At 40.7% G+C, this 20,697-nt stretch overlaps 1 protein-coding gene across 1 annotated transcript; it reads right to left on the reverse strand.

Moving 5' to 3' along the window:
- Window positions 1-1,051: 1,051 nt before the first annotated feature.
- ASB14 (ankyrin repeat and SOCS box containing 14) lies at window positions 1,052-19,470 on the reverse strand (the record flags this gene model as incomplete). Its single annotated transcript, XM_079795565.1, has 10 exons — window positions 19,385-19,470; window positions 18,662-18,792; window positions 14,013-14,068; window positions 13,428-13,559; window positions 13,173-13,331; window positions 7,890-8,135; window positions 5,323-5,494; window positions 3,578-4,121; window positions 1,896-2,049; window positions 1,052-1,230 (listed from the first exon to the last, which is right to left on the reverse strand). Exons 2-10 carry the CDS (start codon window positions 18,781-18,783, stop codon window positions 1,052-1,054), a joined length of 1,764 nt encoding a protein of 587 aa, XP_079651691.1. The 5' UTR covers window positions 18,784-18,792; window positions 19,385-19,470.
- Between the last annotated feature and the right edge of the window lie 1,227 nt (window positions 19,471-20,697).

Raw genomic sequence — 20,697 nt, forward strand, 5'->3', positions numbered from 1 at the left:
ATTAAGTCTGTGCTTATTCAAATAGTCTATATAGCCATGAATCACCACATGAGAAATATAACTTCAGCTCACCTAAGATGGACTGTATTATGCTAAGAAAGTATACTAAGACTAAACATGTAAATATTAGGCGGTAGCTGATTGGGCCTGTGGTGAAAAGAAGACTATGTCATCCTACCTCTCTGTGCTTCCTGTTGATGTGCCATCTAAATGCTACACAGCTGTGGCTGAGTGAATGTCTTCTATTTCCTTTCTCACTTTCCACACATAGAAACTTGTACTTAACATACAGCATAGACAATATAGAAATAAAAATTTAAAACTAAGATCTTGTAACTACTTCTATCAGTGAGCCCCTCCTTATGTCCAGTACTGGTCTAGTGGGCTCAATATAGAAATGATAAGCCATAATCCATTTGAAAACACTTGTAATTTCTATTCCAGTGATCACATTAACCAATAAATGGTAACCCTTAACCAGGGTTTTGTGGAAAGGGATGTATTATTTCCCATTAAAAATGAAATTACAATTGAAGATTCTATTTTAATTAACCCACCTCACCTCAATACTAGACTACAGATAAACAGATACTAAACTGGCCTTGCAATCACATTTTGTAGTATATGTACTTCTCTATAAAAAGGATTGCTGTTAATCATCTTGCATTGTCAAAGGTACCATCTATTGAGCATGTAGAAATATGTATTCATACACTTAATATTAGACCAATATTTAGAATTGATGTATTTCAGTTAATTGAAATTTTTACTGTTTGGTCTTTTTAAACTGCTTTTCAGAATGCTAGCCATTGATATATTGAAAGGCTATGTTCAGAGCAACTTTAAAACCTTTTGCACTCGGATGTCGAGTGTGACTCGACACGGTTAGCATTAGAATAAAGGAATCGAGAAAAAAGCGAGTGCAAAGGGTTAAAGAATGTAGACTGAAGGCTTTAGTTGCTAGGTAAAGTGAGAAATAGGAATCGTATAACAAGTCAAATTTTAAGGAATACAGCTAAAGAACTATACCTTTTCAACCAGAACAGTTTGATTACCAGGTTCCTGTGAAAAATCCTTGTCCATAAAGGTCATATTCTTTGTAAAGGACATAAGCTTTTAGACGATTGGGTAATGGAAGAAATGACATGAAGACAGGGCAGCGCAAATGCAGACGTCCCATACACTTCCGGATCTTTAGGCGGCACAAATGTTTTAGGGAACGAGGGTTTGCTAAAATGAGAGAGACAGATTATCCAAAAGGAAAAAGAATTGATTTTTTTTTACATGACTAGGGTTTAGTTAGCAAATGTATTTCATTATGCTTAAGCCATCAAAATTTTCATTTCCTGTGACAAAATGGGAATTTAATAGGGAAACAGCTTTTTACTTCTCACCCAACCCTTGTAGAGAATGATTTCAGAACCATGTCAAGTTAGAGTCCAAGGACCAGCAACTGCTATGGGTCTGGCCTGTGAGATCTGAAGTTCTTAAATCTGCCACCTCTCCCCAGTCCTGCCCCTCACGATCAGGCTAAAAACTGAAGACCACTACTCAGGAGGAAATTAAATGAAATTCTAATTTGACTTGGTTCTACTGGGACAGAATTTGGTTTGAAAAGGTCACTTGATATCTTTGCTTTTCTCATCTATGTTTTTATTGCCATTTCATACCTTTTAATTTCTCTTTCTACACTGTTACATAGGATTAGGATAAAAATAATACCTACCAATATAATAGTGCTAATTAAATATATTTACAAACTAATATTTTAAAGATAGGAATAGTATTTTTCTTGGTTTCATTAGGTCAAGTTTTTAATGAAGAGAAAAATATTTTATAAACAAGTAAGAATTCAATTAGTATTTTTGATAAACTTCTGCAAGAATGATACTCACTCAAAATATTATGGATTTCTGACCAGAGCCCCTGTTTCTGGAGCACAGCTTTCAACTTAGAACATAGACGAACTTGATCAACATAATCAAGCATTACTCGAACAACCTTTCCAGAGAGATGTTGCAGCCATGACAAAGTTATTACTTCACAGAACTGAGGAAGAAAATCAGAACTATGAAAACTGAGTATTTATTGTTTAGCATGGTAATCAAAAGAGCAGTAAACTCAGAATGCAAGGTCTCAAGCTTCTCATTTATAAGCCAGGGTGCTGAGCAAGAAAATCTATTTCTTAGCTTACTATTTGGAAAAATATTGACTATGTCTTCAGAGCTACGTGAGATGTAATGGAGGTGTGAAAGAGACTATTCTATAGTATCTATTATCCCCTCTGCTTGGCCACGAATAAAGGTTGTCTTTCATTTGTGCCGAGATGTGGCCACCTGGGTTCTAGCCAATGAGATGTAAATGGAAGTGTGAGCAACCCCCAGGATGCCCTGAAAGAAGAGCAAGGTGTGTGCTGTTCCTCTGCCTGCCTTCCTGGTGGCTGGAATGTGGATGCAGGTTTCTCTTGTGAATTTGTGGAGCTGTCCAATTAGAAGGCTATTTACTTCCTGACCTTTATTTACTTGAGAGAGGAATGAGCCATCTTATTAGAGCCACTGTTAATTTTGGGTTTTCTATCATTTATAACCTACTCCCACCCTGTTACTTGAGGGATCTGATAGTTTCTATCTTTAATTCACATGGTCTTACAGATGTCCATGTAAGAAGTCAAGTAACACTATGTGAAAAGTCAGAAAATAATACAAGATATATGCCTAAATACCAAATCCTAAACTAATCATAGCCTAAAAAATAATAAATCATACAATATTTTGTCTTTTACTTTTCAGAATTGATTCGAAGTACTTTCTTCACTCACTTATTTTCAGATGTTACTTTGTATTCAAGGGTCTAGAGTGCATCTACTGTGTGCTAAGCACAGATCTGTAAGTTGAGGAAAATGGTGAACAAGAGCTTACATTCATGTATTTGTGGGGGAGACAATCAGTAAAATTGAAAAAATTCAGAAATGATAAGTGCTATCAAAGAAATAAACAGTGTTAGAGTGATTAGGGAAGGGAACTTAGACAAGGGCCTATTAGAAGAAGTAATGTTTGAAATGAGACCTGAAGGGTGGCAGGTGTGTAAAAGTGGGAAGAGCTCAAGTTGGAGGAAGGGGAAGTCTAGTATGATGAAAACCAAGAGAAAAATGCCTCAAGGAGGGCATGATCAATTATTGTGATTCTTTTTTTTCATCAAAAAGGTGACTAAAGAAAGCCATTTAATTAATTGTTAGTGCTAAAAGAGCCAAAATCCTAGGGGTGCAGGTATTGGGAACCCAGAAGCATTTTAGCTACATAATTTACTCAAAGAAAAAGCATCATGTACACGAGACCACCTTCATTCTTGAAACATTGCTCAGATGTTGCTTCATTTGTAGAACTCCCTACGTTGAGTTAAATTACTGTGGTTTTTGTTGTTCGGTTTCTGTATCTTTTACATCTTTCTACTATTGTGTTCTTCCCATCTAAAACCCAACAATGCACTCTGGAGAGGATGAATGGAGTCTTCCCTAGTGCTATGTCAGGGCCACTGATAATGACAATAGAAGGTGATACAGCCAATACTGGGGACTCACCAGAGTGTCTTTGATAACTGTAGATGTCCAGCCCTCAAAAGCATAGATACGATGAACTTTGTCTCCATGAGGACAATCAAAGCATCGTTCTGTGTCATACCCATAATTCAATAGCATCCTGAGCATGACTTCATCTTTCAGGGTGTATTGCAGTGCTGATGGGAAGTGTAACGGGTTGACTTTGCAGAAGTAATTTACGTTGGCCCCATGCCGTAGCAGCAGACTTATCAGCTCATAGTTGCCCATCCTTAGGGCTATCTGGAGGCAGTTAACTGGGTCTTGGTTAGGCAGGGCTCCGGCACGCAGAAGCAGCTTAACTGAAGAGAGGTCACCATTTGATACAGCAAAATACAAAGCTGACTTCCTATGGTCATCATAGTGTTTGCGAATTCTCTGATCTAGCATGAAATTCACATCAAATCCAGCCTGGATGAGAAGTTCAAGGCATTCAGGGTGTGCTCCTGCTGCTGCACAGTGAACTGGACTGATGCCACTCCGCTTAATTGCAACAAAATTCGTAACTGGAATCAAAATCTTTAGAGCTCTGAAAAAAAGTTCAAAGTGCATTAAAAAAGAAAAATTTTTTTTAAAGATGCAGCTGGGTAGTTCAGTTGGTTAGAGCATCATCCTGATACGCTAAGGTTGCGGGTTCAATCCCTAGTCAGGGCACATACAAGAATTAACAAATCCACATTTCTCTCTCTTCATCTCCCTAAAAAAGATGCAGCATTAAAAAAACAAAAACATGCAGCATTAGCATGTTTACGATTGTTTTATACTAGCACTGGATGGTATTAGTAGTTCTTGATACCAAAAGCTCAGATACCAAGTAAAGCTAAATGAAACTACTGTCAGGATTACAAACTCAGAATTAGCCCAGGCAATGAGACTTGAGGCTCCTCATATTGCCTAAAGACCTGATAATAAAATAGTTTTATGTCTCTTCAGTGGCTACAGAATGTGCCTGACTTTACCACTTTCTAGGTCAAGAGTTTATCTTTAAAAGGGGTATTGGAGCCCTGGCCAAATAGCTCATCTGATTAGAGCCGTGGTTGGCAAACTGCGGCTCGCGAGACACATGCAGCTCTTTGGTCCCTTGAGTGTGGCTCTTCCACAAAATACCACGGCCTGGGCGAGTCTATTTTGAAGAAGTGGCATTAGAAGAAATTTAAGTTTAAAAAATTTAGCTCTCAAAAGAAATTTCAATCGTTGTACTGTTGATATTAGGCTCTGTTGACTAACGAATTTGCTGACCACTGGGTTAGAGCATCATTCCAATACACTAAGGTTGTGGGTTCGATCTCCAATAAGGGCACATACAATAATCAACCAATGAATGTGTAAGTGGAATAAGAAATCAATGCTTTTCCCTCTCTTCCTCTCTCCCACCCCCTCTCTCAAAATCAATTAAAAATAAAAGGGGAGGGGGGAAATAGATCAACGAAAGGACTTGTATGCATGCAAATAAGCACACCAATGGACACAAGACACTGTGGGGGTGGGATGAGGGCATGTGACAGGGAGTAGGGGAGGCTGGGGGAAGGTCAATGGGGAAAAAAAGGAGATATATGTAATACTTTAAACAATAAAAAAATAAAAAATATAAAAGAAAAAAAAATAAAAATTAATAAAAGGGATATTGGAGTTGCAGGATCAGAGATGAAGACTATAAAGTTCCCAGAAGCTGCTCCAAAAAAGTAGCTATTACTTATTTCTATTATTTTCAATTATGTCATTGAACTTACGACAAGTGGCCTCTGTCGGCTGCCACATGAATGGGTAGGTGGCCTGAATTCTTAGGGACATTGGCATCAGCTCCATACTCTAGCAAGAGAGTCACGGAGTCTGGATTTCCTCCACGAGCGGCTTCAAGTAAGATGGAAGAAGCATCTGAGGCCTGGCCACGAGCATTAGCTCCTAAAAGGAGAAAGATTCTTGTTACGCTAAAAGTCTTTTCCACTGTATTGATTAAGCATTCTTAAAAACATATCACCACTACCAAAAAGCAGTTATTGAACAGCCACTTTAGCAAAGCACTAAGAATCAATGAAATAAATGTACCTCCTGCTCAGGCAGTTTATAATCTAGTTGGGGAGGAGGGAAATTGTGTAATCTCTATAAATAGGTTGGCTTGCAGAGTAATTTTAGAAGGTTTTTTTTAACTTGGTAATTCCAGGAAAAATAATTGTATAAAAGGTTGTTTTATTTCCAGACCTGTTTACAAAAGCCCACCTAACTCAAAGCACACGTACATAGGATGTACTAACACTTCTGTTGAACTCTGCCATCTATAGATGCTATGGTGGAAAGGGTCCTTTTTTCTGTTTCAACTTGTTCTTAGGGAGCTGTTCATAGAGACGTGAGACATTATAATTGTTTTTAGTTGAAGTTTTGGACTGCTGATAGTGAAAAGGACAAATTGTAACTCCCTGTATGGGAAGTGTCATGTGAGTGGTGGGGTAATAAAAGAGTGCAGGCATATCTCAGAGATATTGTGGGTTTGGTCCCAGACCACCATATTATAACGAGTATTGAAATAAAGCTAATCGTAATCTTTTTGCTGGTGGAAGGTCTTGTCTTCAATTTGTAAAAAACACAACATTGACGAAGCACAATATAGTGAAGTGCAATAAAACAAGGTGTGCCCGTGTAGGTACAGGCAAAATGCCCTCCAGAAGATCTCAGGGCTGGGGTTGTGAAAGGAACCAGGGGGTGAAGGAAGGAGAAAGGAGTTTGGGGTCAGCTGTGGAAGACCTCTTAGTAAAATGGGCTTTAAAGAAAGAGTAGCATTGGAATGGACAAAAGGAGAGGAGAGCATTCTGGGTACATTCACAGCTCCCATAAAAAGATTCAGTGACTTTGCCCTAGTCGATTTTCCTCAGTGGTTAGTGCATCAGCCCTCGGACCAAAGGGTTGCAGGCTCGATCCCAGCCCCGGTCAGGACACGTGTGGGAGGCAACCAGTTATGTCTCTTTCACATGGGTGTTTCTCTCGGTCTCTCCTCCTTTCTTCCATTCTCTCTAAAATAATCAATGGAGCCCAGCCAGGTATAGCTCAGAGGTTGAGAGTCGACCCAGGAACCAAGAGGTCACCGGTTCGATTCCCAGTCAGGGCACATGCCCAGGTTGCGGGAGGCAGCCAATCAATGATGCTCTCTCATCATTGATGTTTCTCTCTCTCTCTCCCTCTCCCTTCCTCTCTGAAATCAATAAAAATATATTAAAAAACAATAAATGGAAAGAATATCCTTGGGTGGAGAGTAACAACAACAAAAAAGATGCAGTGACTTTAATTTAGGACAGACTCCATGGTCATTAGAATATAGTGCTTGCCCAAGGATCCTGTTCCTAGAATACAAGAAGAAATGTCTAATAAACTTCCATGTAATGAGTCATTATGTACTGGTTCCTTTATTTGCACAACAATTTCTAAAGTTCACAACACCCTAAAAAGTAGATGCTAATATCTTCATTTTAAAGATAAAGAAACAGAGGCACCTTGAAGCAAAGTGACCTCCCCAGAGATGCACAGCTGGTAAGCAGGGTAGTCGGGATTCATGTGCAGGTGGGCCAGGCCAGGGCCCATTTCTCTGATACCATGTTGCTACTCAAGCAATGCAGGTTAGTAAAGTCACTCAATTTGGAATGAGGCAGATGTGGGTTTAAATCTTGATTCTGCCATTTACTAGCTATGTCACTTTGTGCAAATCACTTTGTAAGGGGGTCATTTAAGGGAAATGCTCACTCACACCTCACTTATGTCAACCAATACTGGTTTCTTTGAAGGGTTAAGGATTTAACATCTGTTGGCACTCCTCTTTCTTTATATTTTAATCAATGATCTATAGAAAAGGTTACTCTTTTTGTGTAAAGGATCCAATGCTGCTATTTTAGGATTTTCAGTAGCTAATTTTAACATATACTTCTTCCAAGTATTTATATTAGGCTTAAGTAAAATGTTAACTATTATTATTTTGAAGCTTTCCATGAGGAGGAGAACGCTTACTAGTTTGCCTATGGTAGTGTGCTGACGGTATAGAAAATCTTGCTTTGCTCTAGTCAGTTTGGCTAGACCAGGTGGGCCAGGCCAGGGCCCATTTCTCTGATGCCATGTTGCCACTCAAGAAATGCAGGGTAGTAAAGTAATGCGATTTGGAATGAGGTGGGTTCCATCCCCAGCCCCCATCGGGGCACATGCGAGAGGCAACCAATCAATGTCTCTCTCTCACGTTGATGTTATTCTCTCGCCCTCCTCTTCTCCCTCCCTTCCCCTTCTTAGTGAGGATTAATTAATTAAAAAGAGAAAATCTTGCCTTTCTGCAGTAATATTTCCATGATTTCAGTGTGCCCACTTTGGGCAGCAAGTGCAAGAGGAGTGAATCCGTAGGAGCTCTGTGGGTCAGGGTGAGCCCCAGAAACCAGCATTAGTTTCACCAGGTCCCGTCTGCCTAGTCTGGCTGCTTCGTGGAGAGCTGTCCTCTCGTTGGCACACTGCAGATTGACATCCGCCCCGTGGCTGATGAGCAAGGACGCCATGTCGTAGGAGTTGTGTAGAACAGCTGGGGAATTAGAAGGGAGGTAGGCATGTGTTCAACAGGAAATTAAGGCCAGAGTCCCCTCAGGCTTCTTGAGGAGCTCTTCCTATTACCCCCATGTGCCAGCATTTTGTGTTTGCAAACAGATTATAAAATGAGGTATATATCAAATAATATTAATAGTGTTTTATATCAATAGGCTATTTGTTTTTCTGTAAGACATGACCAATTATTCATTGTCTTATTGGTGGCTTATGTGGCTGAAAAACAGACACAAAACTTTCATTTATAATTTTTAAGTTTCAAGAGAATCGGAATGTCAGTACTCAGTATAGTCCTAGAAGTGCTTATAGCTGTTTTAAAAGTAGAAAAACAAAAGCAGCAATATTTAGGCAATTATTTTTAAGGTTACATTTTGTTAATTAAAATTCTGTAACTGGCTTTTCTGCATTTATGCTGTTAATCTTTAACCCTTCAAGATTCTAAAACACCTTAATTTATTCATCTCCATACCCATTTGCTAATTATTTGCATGGACTGAGGACTCTTGCGAGTGCCAGATGCTGAATCAGTATGAATTCTGCTCATAATAATGTGCCATAGAAAGGGCTCTAACTGCTCTAAGACTGAAATATAGAGTGCCAAGGGTGCTGGGTCATTTTTAATTCATTGAGCTGGCACTTAGTGTGCCCTTTCATTCTGGAACACATGTACTTTGTTTTGGAAATCAACTTCTTGACTTATTTCATTGATGATGTACTATTTTCACCTGTTCTGGTCTCCTTCTAGCATTCCTATTATTCCTATTACTAGAGGCCCAGTGCACGGATTCGTGCAGATGCACCTGTGGGGTCCCTCAGCCTGGCCTGCGCCCTCTCGCAATCCGAGACCCCTCGGGGGATGTTGGACTGCCGGTTTCAGCCTGATCCCCACAGGCCAGGTGGGGATCAGGCCAAAATCGGCAGTCTGACATCCCCTGAGGGATGTAGTAGTGTGGATGTAGTAGTGCATGAAGTGGCAGGCGGCCGGGGAGGAGCCCAAGCCAGGGCTGGGGGCCAGGCAGCTCCCACTCGGTAGTGCTGCCACAGAGGCAGGAGAAGCTTATGCCACCACAGCTGCACTTGCCAGCCGTGACCCTGGGGTCTGGTGCCCATCAGTCAGCTGAATGGCACTCTTGCTGTGGAAGCGCACTGACCACCAGGGAGCAGCTCCTGTGTTGAGCATCTGCCCCCTGGTGGTCAGTGCACATCATAGAGATCAGTTGACTGGTGGTTTGGTTGTTCGGTCACTTAGGCTTTTATATATAAGATTTGTCCTTCTAGTTTTCTTATTTATTTTTCTTTCCTATTTTCTATTTCTTATCTTTTTATCCTGGAGCTTTCCTAAATTCCATCTCCCAGCATTTGTTTTAAGATTTTATTTCTGCTATCATATTTTTAATTTCCAAGCGTTGTTTTTTGTTTTGTACCTTAATTTTTTTGGTAGCTTCTATTATTTCATTAATTTCTCTGAGAAAAATAATTATAATTTTCTCCTATGTTTTATTATACCTAAATAATCTATTTCCATGAAGTTGCTTATATTTGTTTCTTTTTTTAAAAAAATATATTTTTAAAATATATTTTTTATTGATTTTTTACAGAGAGGAAGGGAGAGGGATAGAGAGTTAGAAACATCGATGAGAGAGAAACATCGATCAGCTGCCTCTTGCACACCTCCTACTGGGGATGTGCCCGCAACCAAGGTACATGCCCTTGACCGGAATCAAACCTGGGACCCTTGAGTCCGCAGGCCGACGCTCTATCCACTGAGCCAAACCGGTTTCGGCACTTAAAATATATTTTTATTGATTTCAGAGAGGAAGGGAGAGGGGGAGAGAGATAGAAACATCAATGATGAGAGAGAATCATTGACTGGTTGCTGCCTGCATGCCCCACACTGGGGATCGAGCCCACAACTCAGGCATGTGCCTTGCTTGACCTGGAATCGAACCTTGATCTCCTGGTTCATAGGTGGATGCTCAACCACTGAGCCATGCTGGCCAGGCTATATTTGTTTCTTGAAGATGTTCCTCAGATAGTCTTTGGCTCTCTGCTCATGATTAAGAGTTGGGGACTAAAGAGCTGATTGGAAATTCTAAACATTGGGTGGGACTTGTGGACTATGGTCTTAACTATAGGTTGATATGCCTAGGCCCTAGGCCATTTGTTGGAGAACCCCCAATTTCACTATTTTTCTTTCTTTCTTTTTGGAGACCAAATTCTCCAGAGAAGCCTCCTTTTGGGGGTTAAAGTTCTGGCTGCCAATTTATGGAATCCTGGTCAGGATGAGGGCTGGGAGGTCTCAGCCATATTTGCTTAATTCCTCCAGTATTTTTAATCCAGTATTCCCACCCTTGCCTAATATCCCCCAGTGCAGAATGGCTCTGTTTAAACTATCCTATATAATAAAAGGCTAATATGCAAATAGACCAAACAGCGGAACAACTGAAACAACTGAACAACCGAATGATTGGTCGCTATGACATGCGCTGACCACTAGGGGGCATGTGTGGAACATGGTGGGCATTGGCTGTGGTGGGATAGTGGAACAGGTGAGTGGGGGCGCCCGACCAAGGCAGGGCACTGGTTGCTGTCATCGAGGTGAGCCTCTGGTGGTTACTGAAAATTCTTTGCTCCTGCACGCTGTGGTCCTGCCTGGCATTTGCACCTGTTGCTGGCGCCGGCCCTGCTCACACTCACTGCTTGCACTGGAGCTGCCACTCACACCTACTGCCAATGCTGGCCCCGCTTGCACCCGCAGCTGGTGCTGGAGCCACTGCTTGCACCTGCTGCTGGTGTCCGGTGCCGGTCCTGATCACTTGGCGCTATCACTGGGTGCGAGCGGCAGCTGCCAGCCCTGATCACCCCCGAGGGCTTCTCCACCTCCCCCTGCTCCTGAGGGGCTATCAGGGCAGCAGCCACCACTCGCACCCATTGACAGCACCGGCCCCGCTTGCACCGCTGCTGGTGCCGGCCCCCAATCACTCTGTGCTGTCAGCAGGTGCGAGCAGACCAGTGCCGTCAGTGTGTGAGAGTGGCAGCAACGGGAGCGGGGCTGCAGGCAGACAGGGGACTGGAGGGTGGGTGCGGCAGGAGGGCCTGGACGGGGTTGTGAAGGATGGGCCGAGACCTACCCCTGTGCCTACTGCAGCCTCTTAGCCCACAGTTCCTTTCAAGGTGCACAAATGTGTGCACTGGGCCCCTAGTCCAGAGAATAAACGTACAGAATTTTGCTGGGGTGGGGGGTAGGAGATCTGTCCCAGCAGGGTGGATTGGGAGAAGTGATCTAGAGATCAGACTACTTGTTTCTTAATAGTTTTAAACCAACCCTTCTATTTTATTTATTTAAAAAAAAAATAAGATTCTGCCCTGACGGTTTTGGCTCAGTGGATAGAGCGTCGACCTTCGGACTCAGGGGTCCCAGGTTCGATTCCGGTCAAGGGCATGCACCTTGGTTGCGGGCACATACCTGGTAGGGAGTGTGCAGGAGGCAGCTGGTCGATGTTTCTTTCTCCTCGATGTTTCTAACTCTCTATCCCTCTCCCTTCCTCTCTGTAAAAAATCAATAATATATATATATATTTTAAAAAGATTCCTTTATTTATTTATTTTGTTTTGTTAATCCCCACTAGAGGATATTTTTCCCATTGATTTTTAGAGATAGGGGAAGAGAGGGGGAGGGACAGAGAGCTGATAGAAACACATTGATTGACTGCCTCCTGCACACACCCCAACCAGGACTGGGGATCGAGCTTGCAACTGAGGTAAGTGCCCTTGACCAGAATCAAACCTCGACCCTTTAGTCCGAAGGCTGACACTCTATCCGCTGAGCCAATCCTCCTATTTTAGCTGCCTGTTCTTCCCTATGCTCCATGAGGTAACTATTGCCAATAATTTTCAGGTCATTTGATAGAATTGTGGGTTTTTTTGTCTCCCCCCCAATTTAAGATGTGGTTTTCTTGTCACTATTCATTCTCTAGTCTTTTTTTTTAAATGTATTTTTTTCTTTATTGATTAAGGTATTACATATGTGTCCTTATCCCCCTCATTGCCCCCCACCCCACTCCCATTCATGCCCTCACCCCCCTGGTGTCTGTGTCCATTGTTTATGCTTATATGCGTGCATACAAGTCCTTTGGTTGATCTCTCCCCCTTACTCCCACCCTCCCCTACCTTCCCTCTGGGGTTTGAGCATCTGCTTGATACTTCTCTGTCTCTGGATCTGTTTTTGTTCATCATTTTTTGTTGTTGATTATAATCCACAAATGAGTGAGATCATGTGATATTTATCTTTCTCTGACTGACTTATTTCGCTTAGAATAATGCTCTCCAGTGCCATCCAAGCTGTTGCAAATGATAGGAGTTCCTTCCTTTTTACAGCAGCATAGTATTCCATTGTGTAGCTGTACCACAGATTTTTAGTCCACTTATCTGCTGATGGGCACTTAGGCTGTTTCCAAATCTTAGCTATTGTACATTGTGCTGCTATGAACATAGGGGTGCCTATATCCTTTCTGATTGGTGTTTCTAGTTTCTTGGGATATATTCCTATAAGTGTGATCACTGGGTCAAATCATTCTCTAGTTTTTAAAAAATTACGTTTTGTTGTCTCCTCTCATGTTCTTCCCATTCTTTTGTATCTTATCTCCATAAAACAATTACTTAACTATAATTTTAGTGAATACTCAGGAGGGAGCAAAATTAGGCATTTGTATTCAATCTGCCATCTTTATCTGACTTTATCTGGCTGCTTCTTCCTGCTCTGCTTTCTTGCACCAGAATTAACTGGCTCACTTAAGGCACTATGCAAAATGATCAGTGCCTAACCTGGCAGAGATTTTGCATCAGGCCACCTCACAGGCCAGTCTGTGGAGACCCCCAGAGGGCCAGGTACCTATGTCTGATCCGCTGGATGAAGTGACAGAGCTGTAGCTAGTACAAAAAGCTGCCTTTGACACCTGTGGGCATGCAGGAGACTCAGAGCCACAGACTCTTCTCCAGAGACAAGATGTTACTTTACCTGTAAGAAGAGGAGAATTGCCTTCAAAATTCTTGGCATTTGGATTGCAGCCATTGAGAAGCAGAAAACTGGCATTTTCTAAGAGGCAATTGCTGACAGCCAAAAAAAGTGGTGTTTCACCATTGTGGGTGGTTTGCTCCCACACGCTGGGTTTTGAAGCTGAAATAAATCCGTTAGATTACATAGGTTAAGATATAAAAATAAATGTGACATTTATTTCTCAAAAGTACCAGAGGCGTTATAAAGGGAGTTTACCTTTCAGGGTTATTTCCAAAATGTTTGTATTTAATTGCACTGCAGCCTTATGCAGAGGAAGCCGGCCTATCTCATCTGCTTCATCAAAAGCAGAACCGTACTTGGTCAAGTGTAACAAGGCATCTTCCTCACCTGTTAACAAGTCAAATCAGAGCAGATTCACATTTGGCACACATACAGGGCAGCCTATGCTGCTCCAGAATTCTACCATCAGGGTTAGTATATGAGACAACGTAATTCCATCACCATCTTTTGTGAAAGACAGATTTAAATGGCACAGGACAAACAAGCAGTATGGCCCTTCCCCTATCATTCCATCCACCATGCCCTGTGAATACCCATCACCTTGTTACATCAGAAAAACAGCCCTGCCCACCAAGAAGCCCGGACTCTGCTAAATTGTTCTGAAGTATTTTCTCCCAGGAAAGACCACACCAGACTCTTGACAGTCAGCTGAGGACCCCATGGTGTGCAGCATTTGGGAGAAACCGCTTCTAGGCTTACAGAATGTGGACGGAAATCCTGCCAGTTGTCACCATCACCTCTACCACAAGTTGAAGGGGATAGAATAGGAAGAGTACTTAACTGTCTCTATTGTTTCCACTATCTTCTTACAGTCAGTGCTCAAAAAGGAGTGGAAGCTGCATAGGAAAGAAAAACATGTAATTCCCAAAACTTAGGAAAACACTAAGATATCTGACATAAAAGAAAAGGAAAAAGTAAAGGCAATAGTAGTTAACCAGGGATAAACTCGTAGGGGAGGTAATGACTGAGGCTTAATAGAAATACTTCCAAAATGCAGTGGGACCCTCAATGTGTGTGTTTGGGGAAACTCCTCTCCCACGTGTCCTCCCTTGTTATGGCAAAGACTGTGTCAGAGCCTGGATCACAGAAAGCCCTTAATCATGTTTTCTGAACGGAATCAAACCTGCTAGGACTGAAATGTCACATTATCCCATGATAAAATTTAATGGCTACTCTATAATGTCAATGATTCTAGCCAAAATTATTCTTTAAAAATATAGTAATTAATCCTGGTGTAAGTTTTAAACAATAATCACAGTCAGAATTTGGGCTAAGAAAACACTATTGGCTGTTTCTAAACTAACATTTTTATTAAAATATCTATATATATGGAAGAGTAATATGCAAATCGACAAAAAGGTGGCACAACCAGAACAACTGCTCAACTAGTCGCTATGCAGCGCACTGACCACCTCTCAGTCCCTCCCCCTGCAGGTAGGCACCGATCCCTTGATGGCGAACAAGGAGCCGGGGGTGGGTGGTAGCAGCTGCCGGCAGCCAGGGAAGATGGCCCTGATCACAGGCCAGGCCTAGGAACCATAGCCATGCATGAATTTCATGGGCTGGGCCTCTAGTTTAAAAACAAAGTTTCAAAGGTCACTTATGAATACATTATGTTTAAACCTAGAAAATAGAGATTGCTACCTTCCCATTTTCTTTGATTATTCAATGAACCCAACTTGAAGAGAATAAATTTCCTTAGACAATCTGTCCTACTTACAATTTGGTCAATTAAATTCTCTTAAGCATTTAAAACTGTACTTAGAGATTTAGTATTGTATTTATTTTTTATGGCTGCTGTAAGAAATTGCCATACACTTAACTGGCTTAAGATAACACAGTTTATTATAGTTCTGCAGTTCAGAAGTATGGAATGGGTCTCACTAGGCTAAAACCGAGGTGTTGGTGGGATTGTGTTACTTCTGGAGGCTCTAGGGGAGAATTTGTTTCTTTGTCTTCTCCAATTTCTACAGGTCTCCCATGTTTCTTGGATCATGGACACCTTCCTCCCGTCTTCAAAGGCACCGTCTACCCTGCCACCTCTCAGGTTGCCTCTCCTCTGCCTTCCTCTTCCATTTCTAAGGATCCTTGTGATTACATTGAGCCCACCTGGATAATCCAGTCAATCGATTAGCAATCTTAACTTCACCTGCAGCCTTAATTCTCTATTGCAGTGACTTTTAACCTTTTTCATCTCATGACACACATAAACTAATTACTAAAATTCTGTGGCACACCAAAAAGTATACTTTTTGCCAATCTGACAAAAAATAGGCATAATTTCGATTGATTTACAAAACAATAATTAATAATAGTAGTAGTAATTACCTACCCTTTTTGCTCCAAAGTGACTTTAAAAATAATTTGGTGCCTATGCTTGGTATATAAGGATTTCTGGTACCAAGAATTAACCAATCAGATGCAACATTATTCGTGACGTGACCAAAAAGTGCAATTCTATTATATGACTCATATATAGGGTGTGCCCCCAAAATGTATACACACATTTTGAATAACTATAAAGGCAGTATTTATTAAAATACATTTTTAAAATTGAGACATCAGCTGTTAAAGTGTGTATACATTTTTGGGAGACACCCTGTATGTCTGGTTCAAGTCAGGCATTCACACCAGATAGCTATTGTTGTGTTGTAATTTTTTTTTATTTGATACTGTAAGGGGAAAAGGTGAGTGCTCCTGACTAAATAGTCAAGTATTGCATGTTTTTACAATTCTTGCAGCCTGGCTGACATGGCTCAGTAGTTGAGCATTGATCTGTGAACCAGGAGGTCCTGGTTCAATTCCTGGGCATGGCCGGTTTGCAGGCTTGATCCCCAATAAGGAGTGTGCAGAAGGCAGCCAATCAATGATCTCATCACTGATATTTCTCTCTTTCTGCCTCCTGTCCTCTCTGATGTCAATAAAAATATATTTAAATAAAATAAAATTCTTTTGGTACATCGGTTGAAAATTGCTGCTCTATTGCCATGTAAGGTTACATATTTACAGGTTCTCTGGATTAGGATGAGGACCTTCTCTTTGGTGGGGGGCATTATTTTGCCTATCTCAAGTGTATTCTAATTTCCTAATTCCTTCAAGTGCCTGACCAAATCATCAAGCCTTCCTAAGTATCATATTCAAGTTTAATAAATGAAATTTGTAACTATAGTCAACTATAATTTCTCTAAAACATTTTATTATTCTTAATCAAAATCTCATACCTTTCAACTTAAAATCATGATTTCAAAGTCAATTACTCAATGAACTTAAAAAATTTTAATAACAATATTAATATAACAGATAATCTAACGAACCCAATTTCTTTACAAAACTTTATTTAATGATTATTCCTAAATTTAACACAAAAGTGTAGGATGCCTGGCTCTTCACTTACTAGCTCTGTAACCTTGGGTAAGTCTTAAGTCTTCTTATCTCTAAGTAGGGATAATATTACCTACCACATCAAGAGGTAATGACAATTAGGATTTAAATGAGTTAATATTTATGAAATGCTTAAAACAGTATGGCCCCATGAGTGTGTTACTTTTTAATTTTTATTTATTTATTTAATAGTTTGATGATTTTTAAATGTTTCTTTAAAAAATATTTTTATTGATTTTTAGAGAAAGAGGACGGGAGAGGGAGAGATAGAAATATCAATGATGAGAGAGAATCATTGATTGGCTGCCTCCTGCATGCCCCCAACTGGGGATTGAGCCTGCAGCCATGTGCCCTTGGCTGGAATTGAACCCATGACCCTTCAGTCCACAGGATGACACTCTATCCAGTGAGCCAAACCAGTGAAGGCGTAAATATGTTTCTTATTTATTTTAGAGAGAGGGAGAGAGAGAGAGAGAGGTAGAAACATCGATGAGGGACAATGATTGGTTGCCTCCTGCACGCCCCCTATTGGGGATTGAGCCCAAAACCCAGGCATGTGTCCTTGACCAGGAATTGAACTGGCAACCTCCTCGTGCATGGGATGATGCCCAACCAACTGAGCCACACTGGCCAGGATGAGTGTGTTACTTTAAAAAAATACTATAGTTTTGATGTACTTCAACATCCCTCTATCTATACTAATAAAAGGGTAATATTCTAATTAGACCGGGTGACCAGACATTTTCCGGATGTCCAACTTCCTTCCGGACAGTTAGGGGGCGACCAGGCTGGCAGGGAGGCTGTTGGGAGGCGACCAGGCAGGCTGGCAGGGGGGTAGTTGGGGGACAGCCAGGAAGGCCAGCAAGGGTGCAGTTGGAAGGCAGCCAGGCTGGCAAGGGGGCAGTTAGGGGGCAATCAGGCAGGCAGGTGAGTGGTTAGGAGCCAGCGGTCATGGATTGTGAGAGGGATTTCTGACTGCCAGCTTAGGCCTGATCCCTGTGGGCCTAAACCAGCAGTCGGACATCCCCTGAGGGGTACCTGATTGGAGAGGGTGCAGGCTGGGCTGAGGGACCCTCCACCCCACCCCCATGCACAAATTTTGTGCACCGGGCCTCTAGTTTAATTATAAAATCTCTTGGGGTTAAAACACATTTATCCAGTTTTAACTCCATCAGGTACATAGGAGTCACCATCACAAGCAAACAGGGATTATCACCCTTGAAAAACAATAGTAACTACTTAGGGGGTTGAAGTTGCTGATCAGCCAGAGAGCATTTGACGAGGTGGGCTCAGCTGCAGACAGTCCATTTTCAGGGAGATTTTCTTATACTATTGAGGTTCTTTTCTAGTGTTGTCATAACAGATCTCTAAATCCACACCCTTCAGAACCAGTCAGTCTCTTCTTCTGAATTTAAGTTTACATAATTCCTCCTTTTGATTTGAGATTAAAGGTTGAAGATAATTTTCTATGTGTCTTGGTTAGATTTATGTGTTTCCTTAGCCCCCCAAAGACAAGATGCACAAGAGTTCTCTAGCCTTTCATATTCTCATGTGTTTCTTCTTTCTGATTATCAGTCTGCATCTCCTGACTCTGATTTGCTGTTAACCTCCTTCAACTGTTTTCTTTTCTTTTCTTTTTTAAAATATACTTTATTGACTTTTTACAGAGAGGAAGGGAGAGGGATAGAGAGCCAGAAACATCGATGAGAGAGAAACATCAATCAGCTGCCTCCTGCATGCCTTCCACTGGGGATATGCCTGCAACCAAGGTACATGCCCTTGACCGGAATCGAACCTGGGTCCTTTCAGTCCACAGGCTGACGCTCTATCCACTGAGCCAAACCGGCCAGGGCTCAACTGTTTTCTTTGCTGCCTAATTAAATTCTAAATTATGTCCAAATTTTCCCTGTTTTGTTAGGCATCAACTCTCATAGATATTTTAAGTATATGTGCAGCTCCTTGGATTCTGACCCTTTCTCCTGTTTTTGTCAAAACACTAGTGTCAACTCCTGAGAACTTATGCTACATTGGTAATGAGATACCATTACCTCTCATTCCCAGGTGCCTGCTGTGCAGTCCCTGGCTTGCGAATATCCTGTAAACTCTGTTGAATGATGAGTTGGATATCAAAGTCCTTGTCTAAGTCTTCATCACTGGTGTAATTATCCATATGAAACACCTATAGATTTAAAGTCAGAATGAATTAAAAATATTTTTCTAGTGGGGAAAACAGATTATCAACTGCTTAAAATTATACATGAAATTCAGAAAACTACAAAACTGATAGGATTGATAAATGAATAAAATGCAAAATTTAGAAAACAAGATATTCATTTAAAAACTTTTCATAGACTTATTTTCTGAACCACCCAGATTCAATATAAATTAGAAGTTTTCATGACTAACCATTTACTTAAAGCTTATTCAGGAAAAATGACTTTTCATATGAAACTTAGGTCAGTACCATTGTAACTTTGGAAATGCTTATCTTCATCTACTTTAGACTTGACTTATGAGTTTTTTTCAGTGATTATAGCACTCACTCAAAAGAACATCTTTTCTACATTCAGTGAAAGTTATGCTGAAAAAATATGTTATTTAGTTAGTAAATATTAAACATGAACATGTTATAGGAATAAGTAATACAACAAATAATAGGCAAAGTAGTAGTACAAACCAATGTATTTTAGTAGGCAATATCTCAATTGTTTTAAAAGAACATTTCAGTTTTAGCATAGAATAAGTTTGATCACATACCAAAGACTTTTTACCTTCTGTTATCACCTTTAGGACAGCACTGGAGTTCTCACTGTTAAAGATTAGCACATCAGAATTTTCATTTATATTTAGGATCTCCACTCCGCTGTAATGACAATTCCATTAATAGCTTTACTATAAATACTTGATCATAAGACAGTCTGGCACATTCCCCTTGTTTTTTCACTCGAGGTTTAGCTCTGTTTGGAAATATGATCTCTTTTCTTCACTGCTATATTCATCAAGCTTAGAGGATTAAACATTTTAATTCCATTCTTGGAACAAATGCTTATTTTGTAGGGGGATGTCCACATGAAGTGAATTCATTCTCTTAAGACTCACGTACACAGCCACTGCAAAAACAGAATCAACTTTCTACTTAAAGAGAAGCCAAACATTTTGCTCTAACCAAATTATGAAAAGTGGTTGTTGTAATGGTCCTGATTCACTGGGTAGCTAGCTGCACCTACATTTTCTTTGGTTTACAGAGCTACAGCCAGAATATCCTGGGAATTCTAAGGAAGGAATTAACTCCACACAGGATAATAAAATTTTGTTTTCGTTGAACTGTTTTAAATTGTTAATGTACATTAATATTCTGAATGGACACTAAATAAGAACAATATTAACTATTAAAAATAATGAGTCCACGTGGCATCTAAAATGAGCTATGAAGCTAATGCCGAGAAGCACAAACCACTCAAGTGTGCAGGATCTCACTGCCTTTGTGCGTCCACTTCACTGCTTTGAGTTTCCTTTCCTTGCCTCAGGGATACTGTGAGAAATGAAACTAATGTTTAAAAGTATGACAGCTCTAGCCAGTTTGGCTCTGCATAGAGTCTTGGCCTGCAGACATAAGGGTGCTGTGTTCGATTCTGGTGAAGGGCACATGCCCAGGTTGCAGGCTCGATCCCTAGTAGAGGGCATGTAGGAGGCAGCCAATCAATGATTCTCTCCCATCACTGATGTTTCTATCTCTCTCTCCCTCTCCCTTCCCCTCTGAAATCAATAAAAATATATTAAAAAAATAAAACTATGACATAAGAGGCTTAGTTTTATAATTGTTGTAATATTTTCCTTATTTACTACCTACCTATGTATTTTAAATGTCTGTGTAGGTGAGCGAAAAGTAAACGATTGCTGAAGCTGAGGAATGACTTGGCACCTTTGCAAAGGAATGTTTTCTGATATTAGTTCAATTTTATCCAGTTATTTTGCTCAAATCTCTTTTCCACATACATATCTAACTAAAAAAAGGAACAAAATAGAAGCTTCAAAAATTGTTATATGCTTCAAAGAAACATTTCTTTTATGTTTTCCTTCCCTA

The sequence above is a fragment of the Cnephaeus nilssonii genome (genome assembly GCF_951640355.1).
Source record: "Cnephaeus nilssonii genome assembly, chromosome: 17".
Taxonomy (NCBI): domain Eukaryota; kingdom Metazoa; phylum Chordata; class Mammalia; order Chiroptera; family Vespertilionidae; genus Cnephaeus; species Cnephaeus nilssonii.